Below are 17,437 nucleotides of genomic sequence, written 5' to 3'. Positions count from 1 at the left end.
GTAAAGAAGCTTAAAATCTAATACAGAAAAAACAATACAACCAAGGAAGTAACCAGCTCCCTAAGAAAGGGACCTAAGAAGGAAATGCTCTAGAGGGCACAAACTCCATCTGTCCCATGCCCATTAAGACCAGGCACTGCACTAGGCTCATCATATGTATTATCTTACTTAATCTTGACATTTGTTCTATGATGTAAGGATTGTTGGTAATATTTTACAGATGAGGCTCAGAGAGGTTACTAACTTGCCCAAAGTCACACAGCAAGGAAGAAACAAAGCTGGTGTTCAAACCCAAGTCTAACTCACTCCATAATGGATGTACTTTCTTTGTACTTCTTTCTGTTCTGGGGTTTAGAGGAGGGAGATTTTCCTTTTTGCTCAGAGGGAAAGGGAAAGATTTTTCTGTAGAAGGTGGCATCAGAGTAAGGCACTGACCGTTATCTCATGACAGGAGATATGGTGGTGATTGCAGAGGCATTCCACAAGGGATTATGGGACGAGATCAAAGTAATGTAATCTGAAACAGGAGGACCACAGGGCCAAGCATTGGGCAATGGGTGCGGAAAATGTCATTCCTGAGAAACGTACCAGCCCCAAAGTCACTGATTACTGACCATGTGAATATGAATAGGGCGTGAGAGTGACAGGGAGAACGTCAACTGACTGTGAGCCCTGCCCTTAACAAAGCTTCAAGTTTAGAAACATTTTGGTTCTCAGCAAAAAAAAAAAAAAAAAAAAAAAAAACCCTGGGAAACAACTGGACTATTCTGCAGTACGGAACTGGTGTCACTAACATCTTGTTGAACAATGAATAGGAGTCCAGGTGCTCCAATCTGTCTCAGGGTTGCAATTAAATGGGGGACACACAGAAAACGAAAAATACATATACTGTGTTAAATGAGGAGTTTCAGTGTCAAAGGGAAAAAAAAAAACTACGTATACTATTACTTTTAACTTTAGTAAACATCCTTGAGTCAGTTGCAACATTTAAACGTATAGTTCCTTTCTATAAGGTGCTTCTCCTTCGCCTGAGCCTTTTGCAGAGGAGCAGGGTCTGATCCCTAGAATACTCCCCCCTCTGAGGCCCTACTTCCCCCACCTCTCCAAGGGAACCCGTGAGCCCTCCTCCAGGGCGGAGCCTCCAATGCCAACATCTCACCATGGCCTGGCCAAGCTGCAGTAAGAGATGCACATGGCTCTCTGGCCCCACTCTCCCTCGGTCACCCCTACCCTTGCTTCAGCCCCTAACCTCAAAGGCAGTCGTGTCTCTGTGGCAGTGTGTTTATGCTCGGACTCAGTATCTGCTTCTGCTGGAGCAGCTTGAGGGAGACCGTGTCTTGGCGAGCTGCACAAGGACACGGACCTTACCTGCCTTAGCACAATATGACATCTGCAGTGCCAGCAGAGCACCTGGCACATAGCAGGTGCCCAGACAATACTTGTGGAACCAGTGGATGAAGCCTCTCAGGATAGTAGCCTGAGAAGCGCTCAAGATGGTGACTTACGCGAGCACGGTCTCCTCCTTGCTGAGGCGAGAGGTAAGGGCACCGAGCACTTCTTGGGAAGCCAGAGGAAGGCCAAAGCCACTTAGGGCTGCAACTGCGTGGTAGATCTGGGCCACAGAGGAGTCTTCACTGACAGCTGCCAGAAGCAGATCTTTGGTCTCATTTGAAATAGAGATCTAAGAAAGGATGGGTAGACACAGAGTTTAGAACAGGTGCTGCCAGCCTGTGGAAGGCACGCCAAAGATGGCAGGCAGAGCAACTGCCGAGGTCACACCACCCGCCTGGTGTGCCTGTGATCACCCCTCTTCGACATCTCAGATGCGAGAATTAAATATCTGTAAAACCTCAGCATAACACTTTTAAAAAGATTCTGGCAAGTCGCTTGTCTACTGATATGGCTCTTCTCCTGTGTTCAAAAAAATGGATTTCTAGAAATCTGGCGTGGGGGCATTCTTCTTTTGCTTTAAACATTTTTAAATGTTAAAGGGAGACTGAAAGAAAAAAAATCAGACTTCCCAGAAGAGAGGCAACTATAGGAAAAAGTTATTTAAAATTCACGAAAAGTGAAAACTTGGGAAAAATAAAAAGTCTATTTCTTTAAGAAAAAAAAAATCACAAGAATGGAATTCCCACCCACACTTAATGGGGTCTCACTGCTAAAAAAAAAATATTCTGACATGACTTTCCCTTTTTAAAAATACACTTTACAGTTTAAAGTAAATGTAAATGTAAGAAGCTGGACTCACCTCACACCCTGAGAGGGCCTGGCTGGACTGGGCAGCATAGAAAAGGGAATCCACGTTGCTTGGATCAAGGTTTGATTTAATGAAGGTGCATGCTTGCTAAACGGGGGGAAAGTCAATGATAAGTGGTGAAATACACAGTGATTAGGAAAACTGCATGTGTTTTTATAATTCTCAGCAATCCATGATGGCTTAAAGTATGAGAGCTACACAGGATTTCATTTTTCAAGCAGATATTTTCCACAGAGCACTGTATCATCCCAAAATGCTAACTTCATAGAAAGAGCAAACCTGAAGGCACTCTCGTCCTTCTGAACCTAGAAAGGAACCACTTCCACTGATCACCTGCTCTGGCCATAACCTGTGTGGGGTGTTTATGATGCTCTTCCTTTTAATGAACATAAGGACCCTGTGGCAGATACTATCATCCCCATTTAACAGAATAAGAAACTGATGCTTGGAGTTGGTAAGTAATGTAATGAAGGTGACAAAGATAATAAATGGCAGTGTCTCCACTTCGATGTCTCCAAAGCTAAGTCAGGTTCAACACATCTAACATAAGCTAGAAACCTTCTATTTCTTCATCTGGACGTTCTGGCTCATATACGGGCATCACCATGCACCTACTACCTAAATCAGAAACCTAGGACTCATTCTCGACTTTTCCCTCACCCTCCAAGCCTATGGAGTCTCTCAAACCCGATCCCCACTCTCTGGCTTCCCTTCTTGCCTTATGTCACGCCCCTGCCATTTCTCATGGAGACTGTTACACTCATCTCCTAACTGGTCTCAAGTCATGCAATCCATTCTGCATACTGCTTCAAGAGTGATCTTTACGAGGTGCAAAAGTGTAATAGGGAAGAACCTTTTGTATCCTATTACAAGTTAATCACTAAAGGGATGCTGACTATAAGCTTAAATTATACATGATGACGCAACTCTGGGAATGACCTCCCAGGTTATGAGCATTAAGCTAAAATATCTTTGTTTAGCTCACAGGAAACATCCCGACCAGGCCCACCTGTGAATGACTGCAGGGAGGAAGAAATTAACACAACCCCTCTGGAGGCTGATGGGAACCGGGAAGTGTTTGACTTTATTCCCACCCCTTTTACTATAAAAGGAGCCTGAATTCTAACTCAGGCAAGATGGATCTTTGGGGCATGAGCCCATCTTCTCGGTCTGCTGGCTTTCTGAACAAAGTCTTTATTCCTTGCCCCAATACCTCATCTCTCGATTATTGGCCTGTCATGCGGCCAGCAGCACAAGCTTTGTCTTGGTGACAAGTGTATCCACCTTACTCTCCTATTAAAACCCTTGGGTGGTTCCTTATCCTTCTCAGAACAAGACTCAAAGTTTCTGATCTGGCATAAAATGCCCTCATGACTGGGACTTTCCTGGTGGCACAGTGGTTGAGAATCCGCTGGCCAATGCAGGGGACACAGGTTCGAGCCCTGGTTCAGGAAGATCCCACGTGACACAGAGCAACTAAGCCCAGGCACCACAACTACTGAGCCTGCACACCACAACTGCTGAAGTCCGCGTGCCTAGAGCCCATGCTCTGCAACAAGAGAAGCCACTGCAATGAGAAGCCCGTGCACCACAATGAAGAGCAGCCCCTGCTCGCCGCAACTAGAGAAAAGCCCGCATGCAGCAGCGAAGACCCAACACAGCCAAAAATAAATAAATAAATAAATAAATATATTTTTTAAAATGCCCTCATGACTGACCCTCACTCTCTGTGCCAGCTTCCTCACCACAGCCCCACCTCCAACTCCAAAATCTTACCCTCCACCCCACTGCAGCTTCCCAGACATAACATGCTCTCACCATTTATGTTCCTGACCCTGCTACCCCCCACCCCGTGCCAGGAGCACCTTTCCCTTGTCCTTCTTGCCTGCCAAACCAGGTCCCATCTTCACCTCTGCTCAGATGTCACCTTTTCCAGAGAACCTTCCCTGACATTCATCCAGGACAGGCCAGGTGCCTTCCCTCCCGAGCACTCCCCCAAAGCACTTACCACACTGTACTAACTACCTCCCCCCCCCAGGGACTAGTTACTTGAGAGCAGAGACTTTGAAAAATTCCCACCACAGTGCCTGGCACAGAGTAGGCACATAAGAAAACCCATGCTATTCCTACTATATTAAGAAATAACATTTAATAGCTAGTTATAGCACTAAATATTTTGGCTGAGGTAATATAAAATTCAGCTATTCAAAATTAAATGGTAATAAAAACAGTTAAAAGTGGATGCTTCCCAGGAGTAGGACAAGGTGGGCCACAGGATGGATGGTTGCTTTTCACTAATAGCTGTTCTGTATTATCTGGTATTTTACTGTATGCATGCGCTACTTCAACCAAAAAACTTTTGTTTTAAATTTTATGAATAATACTTAAATAAGAGTCTCAAACAAATGAGTTTCAACCAGAAGTCTGAAAGAATCCAAAAAGAAAAAGAAAAGAAACAAAATACTTCATACTGCACAAATTAGGGATCTGAAGAAAACAACCTACTCAAGGAATCCTTTCAGCAGAATGTGGGCAAGCTTAAGATGTGTGCTTTGTCGCCATCTGGTGCTTTAGCAATGGAACAACACCCAAGGCCCCAAACAATGATTATGGTCATTGTTACCAATTTTTGAGCACTTAAAATGTGTCAAGCACTGTTGACAAGTGCTGTATATGCATTTCTCATTTAATAGGGGGATCTATGCATTACGTCCTCCTATTACCTTAAGTTTACAGACAAGAAAACTGGGGCATTAGAGAGGAAACTGACTTGCCCAAGGTCACTCAGCTCTTAATGGAGGAGCTGGAATTCAGACCCAGGTAGCCTGGCTCCAGAGTCTGAGTTATACAATCTGTCTCTCTCTCTCAAGGGACTATTAAAAACGACCTGTTCCTGAATAAAACCAGCATCATGCCTACTCGTTTGCACAGACAGATCTAGGTAAACAGTACCAAGGGTCTGTGGCTTCAAAGCTCAAAATGTTGACAGCTTAGTTTTAATAGTGGCAAAAATGAGGGACCTCACAAAACATACTCTGGACCCTCAGGAAGCCCACCCAGATCTGAGGCTTCAGCTGGCCGCTTGCAGGGATCTGTAACTCCAACTCCTGCTGCCCTAGTTCCACACTCACCCTCACAAGTGAAGGCTGAAAATGGCCTCCTAAATGTCCATCCCCTATCTGTTCCCCTCCAACTTTCTGTGCCCAGCTACCTAAATATCCTCCTGAGTGAAGGACATGAGTGCTTTTCTCAGTCCATTCTTCCCTACAACTCCCCAGCCTGAATCAGCAACCAAGAAGACAGTAAATCTCTCTCTCTCATCTGCCCTTTCCTCTCCAGCAGCAGCCCCCAACTCCCGTCTCCTCTCAGTCTAGGCTTTGTAATCTTGCCAGGCTCTGTGCAGGCTACTGCGGCACACGCTGGCGACAGCCTCCATCCACACCAGGTCTTGGTAGCTGGGCCGGCTTTTTCCACATGCTCTCTGACCACCCCTCTGCTCCAGCCAACTCACGGCCCCCACAACACAACAAGCACTTCTAAGCCTCTAGGCTTAGTACGGGCTGTTCTCTCCATCAGGAAGCCCATCGATCTCGTCAGTTCAGCTTCTCCCTCTCCACTGGTAACTCCTAATGTATCAACAAAACTTAAGACTGATTTGAAAGTAAAACTTACCTTGATCCTTCTCTCCCCTCCAGCTGCTACCTTCTCTCTCTTCCCACCAATGACCTCCAAATTATGGAAGCCAAAGGACATTTTCCAATGCTCATGCCCTTAACCCTATATAGAACCTTCCTTGTTCTAAAACATTCCCTTCCCTTCGCTTCCGGGATTCCCCTGCCCTCCCCTGGCTCTCTTCCTCCTTCTCAGCTGCTCCTCAAGTTTCATCCTCTTCTGCCTGACCATTTAACACTGGAGTTTTTCAACTCCTAGGCCCACTTCTCATCCATCCCCTCTCTTCCTAGGCGATCTCAATCATGCCCACGGCTTCATCCAGAACCGCTATGCAGATATTTCTCAGATTTGTACCCCCAGCCCAGACTTCTCTCAAAGGCCACTTACATGATTCAAAGGCATTTTAAGCTCAACATCTTTAAGACCGAATTTATGATCTTTCCTGCACAAACCTAATTCTCTTCCTGTATTCCTATCCTAAGGAATCCCAACCATCCATTCATGTGGCAAAAGTCAGAAGTCCAGGTGTTATCTTTTGTACCCCACCAGCATTCAATCTTGTGCCATATTCCCCTGCGAAAGTCTGTCCTCCACAAGGCAGGACAGAAACCTTTCCAAAATGAAAACTAGATCCTGATACTTGCTGCTTAAAATCAACTTCTCTTTAGAGAAAAAGCAAAATCTTCCCTCTGACTACCAAGGCACGGAGGCTTGGCCCCGGCCTTCCTCTCTAGCTCTCTCGCATTCTCTGTTCTTACACAGCCTCCTTGCAGTCTCTCAAATGTAATCTGCTCCCTAACTGCACAGGTCCTTTGCACGTGCTACTTCCTCTGGCTAAAGTCTCTTCCCTCCCCATCTCCTGGTTAAATCCTACTTTCCTTTTAGAATTCAGACCCATCATACCTTCCTTCATTTAATAAACAGCTATTGAGTACTACCACCTGCCAGGTGCTCTCTAGATACTGGAAATACACAACAAATAAAATCAACAAAGTTCCTGCCCTCAAGGAGTTGTAATTTAGGGGTATACAGAGTGAGATTTAAGTTCAGAGATTTCTTTAGAAGTGCCTTCCCTGACCAGGTCAAAGTCCCCTATTTCACACCTATAACACCATACATCTCACCTTCATAAAACTTACCATTGTTATAAATATTCATGTATATATTTATTACACGACTAATGCTTGTCTCCACTATTAGAGTATACATTCCAAAAGGCAGACGTTCTCTTTGTTGTTCAATACTGAATCCCCGGTGCCCAGCATCATGCTCAGCACACAGCAGAAACTCACTAGACATCTGATGAATGACTAAAGGAATCGTGTAGCAGCCAGCGCAGATGGTAACTCCCCCTGTACAAGGTTGGAACTAAGAGTAAGTGTTCTCAGAAGACCGGGTGAGTGAGCAGCTCCCTCTTCTGGACTCCCCTGGCACTTTCCACGCACTACATGTTACATGTGTCTCTGTACTCACACCTGCTCTCTCTCTTATGGTTCCTGTCTCTCACTAGTTAATGAGCTCCTCTGCACTTAGCATAATACCTTGCACATAGCAGATGCTCCATAAAATGATTACTGCCTGAAGGAGTGCCTGCTTCTCTGCTATTCCCAGTAACTGGCTGAGTGCCTGGCCCTCAAAAAGCACTCAGCACTTGTTGAATGGATACAGATATACTTTACCTTACACTCACCATGTGCCAGATACTGAGCTAAGCACTTTACACTTATTATCACATTTAATTCTCACAACAACTCTATAAGGTAGATATTCTTATCCCCTTTCACAGATCAGGAAAGTGCCTGATTGACTGACAACCTGTGAACACTGTCTAATGTGTCCTGATTTCAGTCATTAGAATCTAATCTACCATCACAATTTTTGCATAGTATGTCTCCCATTTACTTAATATTTTCATTAAAACGAATACAAAATAACCCTCAATGTTCCTAAGTCTTATAAAAAGCTAAGCAATAATATCTATAGGGACTTCCCTGGTGGCACAGTGGTTAAGGATCCACCTGTGGGGATTCTTTTTTGTTTGTTTGTTTGTTCTTTTTTGCAGTACGCTGTGGCCTCTCCCGGCCTCAGGCTCCGGACGCGTAGGCTCAGTGGCCATGGCCCACAGGCACAGCCGCTCCGCGGCATGTGGGATCCTCCCAGACCGGGGCACGAACCCGCGTCCCCTGCATCGGCAGGAGGACTCTCAACCACTGCGCCACCAGGGAAGCCCAGCGTGTGGGGATTCTTAACCCCACAAGGTAACATAGGTTTGATCCCTGATCTGGGAAGATCCCACATGCCACGGAGCAACTAAGCCCGTGCACCACACCTACTGAGCCTGCACTCTAGAGCCCGAGAGCCACAACTGCTGGGCCTATGTGCCACAGCTGCTGAAGCCGTGTGCCTGGAGCCCATGCTCCACAACAGCGGAGGCCGCCGCAATGAGAGGCCAGCACACCGCAACGAAGAGTGGCCCCCACTCACAGCAGCTAGAGAGGGCCCGCATGCAGCAGCAAAGACCCAACATAGCCAAATAATAAATAAATAAAATAAATTTATTTTTTTAAAAAAATCTATAAAATCGCCATTCTCATGTGCTTATGTTTTTAAAATATACATACACAGTACTTGATACCAAAATGAAAGATGTTCAGTCTTCATAACACCTAAAATCAACTCTCATTCCACACTCCACTGTTCCCAGAGCTGCGCTCTACTCTCATATTCTTATTAAAACCCATTCCTCTCAGTTCTGCTGCTGAATCTCTTTCGACAAAATAACCAAAATCTCCCCTAATGATCTATCTGTGAGAACAACCAACTCAGTGCATCTAGCAGAACTGAGGGAGTTCTCTCTACTCAGCTGAAAGCAACAACAGCTGAGCAGGACACATCCCACTACATGGAAGTGACAGTAACAGAGACTCTCTCTCAATGGATTTCTTTAGTGTACACCTCTAATAAGGAAATTCACCAACTCCAAAATATCCATACAACTCCCTTCCTTCCACTGCTTACAATGTACACATCACACCATCACCACAGCACATTTCATAAGTGATTAAAATGAAGTACGTGATTAACTCATTTATTTTCCAATTAAGAGGCACATTCAGAGAACTTTCATTTCTATTAAGCTGAAGTTTACAATTCAACAAATATTTGTGGAACACCCTCTTCATTAGGCATTAAGCAATGGGGATGACAGTAGGAGAAAAAATAAAATGTCAATCAACATACATTTACTGCTACTACCATGTAATAGTACTACTAAGAGCTAATACTGATTACACCCATTACTACATGCCATCACCATGCCAACCAACCTACATCCATCACTTGTGAGCTGAGTACTATAACTATCTCCATCTTGCAGATGAGAAAATAAAGATTCTGAAAGGTTCGGTAAGCTGCACAGGTTACTCAGTGGTGTAGTTGTGAAGTCAAGATCTTGAAGCCAACCAATGTGACTTTAGAGTCTGTATTATGAATAAAAAGCCCACAGCTAATCACGCAATTACCCCCAAATCACACTGCACTGCAGCTGTCTGGATGGCTTCAGCCTATGTCTTCAGCCCTGACCAACGTGCCCTCAAACCCATTACATCAGCAGAGAAAACCTATAGGGGCATGAGTTCAACCTAAATCCACGTGCAGCTCTAAATCATGAGACAGATAAAAATGCATCATTTGAGGCTTCCCTGGTGGCACAGTGATTAAGAATCAGCCTGCCAATGCAGGGGACACGGGTTTAAGCCCTGGTCCGGGAAGATCCCACACACTGCGAAGCAACTAAGCCCGTGCGCCACAACTACTGAGCCTGTGCTCTAGAGCCAGCGAGCCACAACTACTGAGCCCGAGTACCACAACTACTGAAGCCCATGCGCCTAGAGCCCATGCTCTGCAACAAAAGAAGCCACTGCAATGAGAAGCCCATGCACCGCAACAGAGAGTAGCCCCCGCTCGCCGCAACTAGAGAAAGCCCGTATGCAGCAACGAAGACCCAGCGCAGCCAAAAATTAATTAATTAATTGATTGATAAATTAATTTTAAAAAGTATCATTTCAGTTAGAGTGAGAGTGCCTCACTCCTCACTCCTCCAGGAGGCCCCTAGATGGAATCCTATGGTCCCACAGAATTTTCAAACAGACCAGCAGAAAACTCTCATCCTGCATTCAGATCCGCCAAAATTTAACATTAGCCTAATATTCCAATTTTCTCTCCTACACCTTATGATACAAAACCTCTACTGGTCAAGACTGCTCCACCCTATGTCTCCCAATTGTCTGTTCTCTCTTTCCCAAGCCCTTTACAGACACTGTGGGCCTTCCATACAGTATCTGCGCCAGCATTGTCTGAACTCACCTGAATAAATTATAAATAGAAGCAAAACTTTTAAAATTATAATATAACAATTATTAAATAATTATAATATAATATTATATAATTATAATAATAGCTACCATTCAAAGGGCCTTTCGTGGGCCAGTCACTTACTAGGCATAATATGATTTCACTTTATCTTTACAATGATCCCATGAGGAAGGCATCACAACTCCCATTTTACAGAGAGATGGAGCCAGAATTAAAAACTTGGGCTAGCGACTCTGCTGCCTGTACTCTTTTCTCTTGAACAAAACTAATTTTATTAGGAGGTATATTGACCTGGAGGGTTTAAAACAACATGAGGGAAGTCTGTTTCATTAACAGTCACACACAGGAAGGAAATATTGGGCAGCAACAAGAGATAGCTGTCAGGAAGAAATCTGAATAAGCACAGCTCTCACATAGCAGGGATTAGCAAACTTTCTGTAAAGGGCCAGAGAGTAAATATTAGGCTTTGGGGGCCAGATAAGTCTCTTCCGTAATTACTGAACTCTACTGTTAAAGTGCAAAAGCAGCCATAGCAATATGTGAGTGAGGGGCGTGGCTGTGTTCCAGTAAACAAAAACAGGCTTCAAGCTGGATTTGAACCTGGGGGCCATTATGCAGATGATGGTTGGCAGACACCGGACAATTTTCTTAACCTTTCTGAGCTTGCGTTTCCTCCTCTATTACAGGATAATATTTCTGACCATATAGAATGAAGACAACTCAAGATAACATATCCAGGGTACCTGGCACATGAGACATTCAATAAATAATAACAGGGCTTCCCTGGTGGCACAGTGGTTGAGAGTCCACCTGCCGATGCAGGGGACACGGGTTCGTGCCCCGGTCCGGGAGGATCCTACATGCCGCGGAGCGGCTAGGCCTGTGGGCCATGATTGCTGGGCCTGCGCGTCTGGAGCCTGTGCTCCGCAACGGGAGGGGCTGTGGCAGTGAAAGGCCCACATACCGCAATAAAATAAAATAAATAAATAAATAAATAATAACAATTACTGATTCTAGTCTCGGCCAGAAAATATTTAAGCCAAGGACATCAGAAACTCTCAAAGACTACTGGATTACATAGAAACAAACAAAACACACACAGAGAGACATTCTGGCCCACTGGCAAAAACGGGACATTTTGAGCATCAAAAACAATAACAATTGCAAGGGATTGCAAGACATCAACAGAGACTACCAGTTCTGACCAGGACAGAAATAAACGTACTGAATTTACCAGCCTGTCATAAATAACTGTAAAACTGAACAAAATAGATGAAGCTGAGATGCTGGACAACAGACAGGACAAGGCCATGACCCTTGAAAGAATGTAAGCAGTATGACAATAGTACAAATGATGGGAGTTTAAAGAGAAATATATTGTTATAAGGTTCCTTCCTTATTCGTGATGTGGCAAAATAATAATTCAAAGTATACTGTGATAAGTTAAGATGCATATTACAATCTCTAGAGCAACCTCTAAAAAAATAAGTAAGCTAAAAAGCCAATATAAGAGATAAACTGGAATATTAAAAAAAAAAGATTCAATCTAAGACAGGAAAGGACGAGGAAAAAAATGGATAAATAGAAAACAAGATGGTAAACTTAAACCCAACAGTATAGTTACAAAAAAATATAAATGAACTAAATCTCCAATTAAAAGACAGAGATTGCCAGAATGGATAAAAAACAAGTCCCTACTATATACTGTGTACAGGAGATAGATTAGTATGACAACACCTGAATCCACTGATTCAACTTTATCATAACTAAAAATGAAACAATCAGATATTATGCATCCACTGATAGGAAGCACACAGCACTGCCTATGAACTATTTCTGCCAAGAAAACTGACCCTGATTATAATTAAGCCTCAAGAGCTAACTATCAGTTTATAGGAATTAAAGAGATAAGGAAATATGTTCAAAAACAGCATGAGGGGCTTGCCTGGTGGCGCAGTGGTTGAGAGTCCGCCTGCCAATGCAGGGGACGCGGGTTCGAGCCCTGGTCTGGGAGGATCCCACATGCTGCGGAGCGACTGGGCCCGTGAGCCACAATTACTGAGCCTGCGCGCCTGGAGCCTGTGCTCCGCAGCGAGAGAGGCCACAACAGTGAGAGGCCCGCGTACCGCAAAAAAAAAAAAAAAAAAAAAAAGTTTCTAAAGAATCTATGACTTGCTCTCCTTTATATTCTACTAAAACACCTGGCATGGTCCTAACATATATTGGGCATTCAAAAAACAACAAAAAAAAAGGATCTGTCAGACTGATATAAATATTTATTATATTGGGTCTGCCTTGGTTATCCTCAAATGAGCAAGGGTTAGTTTTGAAGTACACAAAAGGAACCCAGTGAAGGCATGAGGCCACCAAGACAAAAGTGGTCTTTACCTTTACATCTGGCACCTGGGCACCAAGGCTGCTGAGTCCCACGATGGAGTAGAAAGCAGATTCCAAACTTGTGAAAGGGCGATCCAGCGAGGCTTTCAGTCTCTCCACATCATGCCTAGTGAGGTAGTGAGTGGGCGTCAGAGCATGGGCGCTGGCTATGATTGTCAGGGCCAACAGGAAGACAGTGCTTGAACCTTGGGGGGAAACGACTATTAAATAAATACACTCCACACTATTCCAAAGTTCTACACAAAGTTCCAATGATGAGGCACACCAAGGTCTGGGAACCAAATTATGTGAGGAAGGGTGAGGGAACTGGGAGGTTCAACCTGGAGACACGCCTTGGGGAAGTGGTGGGCATGGTCTTCAACTCTCTGAACGACAGTCCTCCCAGCAGCTTCTGTGCCTCTAAAGCAAGGGACTCATCATGCCATTCCCATCTCAAGTACATTTGTAACTCGTATGCCTCGTAGGACAAACCCGATCCTGAATCCTTCCCTGTGGCCTTGCCCGTCCCAACCAGATCTCCTCCCCCACTCTTTCATCTGTTGCTCTCTGCCCTCCTCTCTGCTCCTCTAAGTAGTCGTGTTCTTTCCCACACAGCTCTTTTACATGCCTTCTCCTGCTTAATTTCGACTTTCAGATTTCGAGTATCTCTTCCTTAAGAAGCCTCCCAACAGCCCTCCTTTGGATGAGGTCCCAGTACTATAAAGTAGCAAACAACGAGGTTTCTGGGGCCAGGTTTAAATCCTAGCTCTGTCACTTCTTAGCAAGGTGGCCATGGCAGTTACAATGTGACCAGCTGTGTCTCAGTTTTCTCAAGTGTAAAGTGGGATAATAACAGTATCTACCTCAGGGTTGTTAGGATTACATGCGTTAATACAGAAAATGTTAGTGACTGGCACATATATAGGTAAGTGCTATATAAATGTTAGCTACTCCTTCTATTACATTATTGTTGTTGTTGTTCCTATATCTGCTCACAGCAACCTGCACTTCTATGCAGAATTTTTCACAACTAAAATTAGTAGTGTAATGTCTTATTCCTCTGCTAGACTGTAAGCTTCATGAGGACAGAGACCGTTGCTTTTATTCATCCCAGTAATTCCAGATCTTGCACAATGCTTGGCACATAGCAGTACTGAATTAATATTTGCTGAATAAATGGAAAGAAAAATCAATCCTCATCCATTATGCCCCAGGGGACAGAGAGAAATCACAGAAGTGGAACATTTCTACTTTTCATTTGGAAAAAAACACATTCAGATGGGCAGCTTCATGAACAGTCTACCTTCCAAGTAACAGTAATCACAAGGTTAACATTAATGATTACTGCTCCTTTGCCTATAGCGTCAAATTTAGTTTGAACTAGAAATACCTTAAATACCTTAAAAAAGGTATTTTACAAATAAGAAAACCAAGGACCAGAACAGCTTGGAGACAGCCAATCTTGGACTCAAACCCAGGTCTATCTATGGAGTTCGCACTCCACTATTTTTTAGAGAATGTTGTAGAAGGGATGCCTACACTAGGGGCATGAGTGTTAGTGTTATTTAAGTCCTCGTGTGTGTTAAATAACCTAAAGAATGCAAAAGCTCTTGAAAAAAACTAGAAAGAGATCTATAATGTGGATCATCATTCATCAAATATTTATTAAGTACCTACTATGTACCAAGCACTATTTTTGGTATTAAAAATACAACAGGAAACAGAAAAAAACCCCTAACCTCATGGAGCTTACATTCTAGTTGGAAAAGAAAGACATTACACAAAATAATTATGAAACATTATTTATCATCTTAGAAGGTGAAAAGTGCTATGGAGAAAAATAAAGCACAGAAGGAATATCAGGAAGAGCTGTAATTTTAAATATGGTAGCCTGTGAAGCCCTAAGAAATAAAGATATTGTGTGTAAACCTGAAGGAAAAGGAGCAAGTCATAAAGAAATTTGGAGGGAAACTATCCCAAGAAAAGCAAGGGCAAATACCCTGAATCAGGAGTGCAGATGGTGTTTTTCGCATTAGCAAAGAGAACAATATGGCTGGAGAGGATTAAGCGAGGGTTTAGAAGTAGGGACAAGGTAATAGACATAGCAGAGGTCAAATCCAGAGGGCATTATAGGGACTTTGGCTTTTATAAAGTGAGATGGGAGCCACGGGAAAATCTTGAGCAGAGGAGTGACTCGACATACATTTTAACAGGAACTTTGTGTTGAGAATAAACAATACTGTGTTGAGATTATAGAGAAGTAAGGATAGAAGACGACTGCCATAACCCAGGAAAAAAGATGCTGGTGGTCTAACCCAGGGTGACAGCAATGGAGGTACTGAGAAGTGGTTGAAGTCTGGCTAGAATTCAAAGTTAAAGCCAGAATTGATAATGGATTGAAAGATGTAAAAGAGGAATCAAGATACTATGCTGGGCTTCCCTGGTGGCGCAGTGGTTGAGAGTCTGCCTGCCGACGCAAGGCACGTGGTTCGTGCCCCGGTCCGGGAAGATCCCACATGCCACGGAGCGGCTAGACCCGTGAGCCATGGCTGCTGGGCCTGCACGTCCAGAGCCTGTGCTCCACAACGGGAGAAGCCACAACAGTGAGAGGCCCGTATGCACGCACTCAATACCTTAAGATCTAGTGAGTAACTATGACTAGCTTTTGCCAGGTCGACTGTAAGTTCCCCTAACACAGCATCTGTGCCAGAATCCTGATATTCCCCCCTCATATTAATCATAACAACTGCGGGGTCTAAAATTTGAGCACTTAACATGTGTACGGTATGCCCACACTATGCTAAGTAGTTTGCATCCATTTAGTCATTAAATCCTCTCAACATCCAAGTGAGTGCGGTTTACAGACCATGAAATTGAGTCTCAGAAATAGTTACCTGCCCTAAGACACGTAACTAGGTGAGAACCAAACTGCAGGAGCTCTATTATCCTCAACCTCTCAAATAATGGAGCAGTGAGCTCACTGACTTATTCACTTTTACCTGGGGCAAGTTACTTCCCTTCTCTGATATTCCGTCTGTCAAATGGAAATAATAACAGCACACATTTCCCAAGTTGTTGTGAGACTACACGAGGTTCCATCCTGCACAGTGCCCACTCAATACCTAGCAATATAGTTAAGCTTACTGAGCGCTTACTTAGTGGCGCACTGTTCCACGCTACGCAAGGAGATTATCTGATTTAACACTCACTGTAATTCATGAGGTAGATAACTTTACTAACCTATTTTACAGATGAGAAACTGAGGGGCAGAGAAATTAAGTAACTTGCACAGGGTCACATTAACGAATACGTGGCAGACTCCAAGTCTGTACCGGAGACTCTAACTTCAGGACTCATGCTCTAAGCTCCCAAAGAAAGATGACTGACTGTCTTGCCCCTTTCATTAAAAAGGAAACCATGGTCCAAAAACAGGACGAGGGACTTCCCTGGTGGCGCAGTGGTTAAGACTCTGTGCTCCCAAAGCAGGGGGCCCGGGTTCGCTCCCTGGTCAGAGAACTAGATCCCACATGCATGCCGCAACTAAGAGTTCGCATGCCATAACTCAGGACCCTACCTAACGCAACCAAGACCTTGTGCAACCAAATAAATAAGTAAATAAATATTTTTTAAAAAACAGGACGATTTGGCCAAAAGCTCACTCTTACGCCTCCTGGCCCGGAAGCCCGCGCAAGTCAAATGAATGAGTTAAGTCAGCCCGAGCGTTATCCGCGGCCGCGGTCCCTGGCTGGGCCTCGGGGGGACCCGCAGCTCCGCGCCGCACCCGTACCCAACCCCTCCTCCGCGGCAATCCCACCCGCTGGCCAGCCCTTCGTCAGACCCTCGACCCCAAAAGCCCGAGCCCGAGCCCATGCCCAGGCCCATGCCCCTGCCCCGCAGGGTAAGGGGATCCCGCCTAGCCAGCTCCTGCGTGGCGAGCACTAGTATCCTGCGGGCGAGGGCCCACTCGCCAAGGCCTGCGGGCCGCGGGACCCCGTTGTCGAGCCATGCGCAACGCCTCACCCGGCGGAGCCATTCCTCCTAGCAGGTCCCACCAGGGCCCGAGACACAGGCGGACTTCCGCTCGGGTAAGTGGCTCCAAGACTGCGCCGGAGGGGACGCCAGGGATTCGCGGCAGACCCCGCGTGCTAGGATGGGCTCTAGGCACAGGTCAGTCCCCCGCCGTCCCGCTGGGCCGGGTCACTCCCAGCAGCTGCGGCCGGAATTCCAGTCCTCGCGCGCAGAGTGCGCTGCAGTCCTCGAGTACAGGCTCGCTTCACCCCCGCACCCTGGCCCACTTGGAACCGACCGCCTCGCAACCATCCCATTCCGGGCGCTGCCGGCACGCGGTTGGACGAGGCCTTGGGGCGGGCCTTATACGCGTCCTCCTGTGATTGGCCTATTGCGCTGTCACTCAGTCGTCTCTCTGCAGCCCGGCCGATTTTAAAGGAATAGGAAGGGTCCGGTGGGGAAGGGCCAGCAATGTTCGAGGGGTTTCGGGTTTTGTTAGAAAATTAAAAATTATGGCAACTTTCTCCAAAGATTGTTTCGGTTCTTAATAACTGACCTACGAGTGATTTTTTAACTGATTTGCACAGCATTTGCATCAGGAGAATATTAGCCCAATTTTACAGACGAAGTAACAGGCTCAAAAAAGGAAGTGACTTATCTAAGAACTCAGTAATAGCTAACTCCGATTATTGGGAGTTTACGGGATAGCCCGACAGTGTACTGAGCACTCCATGTACACTATTTCAT

At 45.1% G+C, this 17,437-nt stretch overlaps 1 protein-coding gene across 2 annotated transcripts in view; it reads right to left on the bottom strand.

Annotated features, from left to right (window-relative positions):
• The window catches only part of RPN2 (ribophorin II), a 53,111-nt gene extending 36,156 nt beyond the window's left edge, over positions 1–16,955 (bottom strand). Inside the window, exons 1-4 of one of the 2 annotated variants that reach the window (XM_030830651.3) lie at positions 16,703–16,955; positions 12,695–12,888; positions 2,252–2,347; positions 1,506–1,681 (exon numbers count right to left, since the gene is read on the bottom strand). In XM_030830651.3, coding sequence (XP_030686511.1) covers positions 1,506–1,681; positions 2,252–2,347; positions 12,695–12,888; positions 16,703–16,715 — 479 coding nt within the window. In that variant the 5' untranslated portion in view covers positions 16,716–16,955. The remainder of the gene's footprint in view (positions 1–1,505; positions 1,682–2,251; positions 2,348–12,694; positions 12,889–16,702) is intronic. The other variant, XM_030830652.3, reaches the window with a different exon arrangement.
• Positions 16,956–17,437: the final 482 nt, after the last annotated feature.

This window comes from Globicephala melas, chromosome 15 (assembly GCF_963455315.2).
Source record: "Globicephala melas chromosome 15, mGloMel1.2, whole genome shotgun sequence".
Taxonomy (NCBI): domain Eukaryota; kingdom Metazoa; phylum Chordata; class Mammalia; order Artiodactyla; family Delphinidae; genus Globicephala; species Globicephala melas.
The sequence above is the reverse complement of the archived record's forward strand: the minus strand, read 5'-3'. Positions and strand labels throughout refer to the sequence as shown.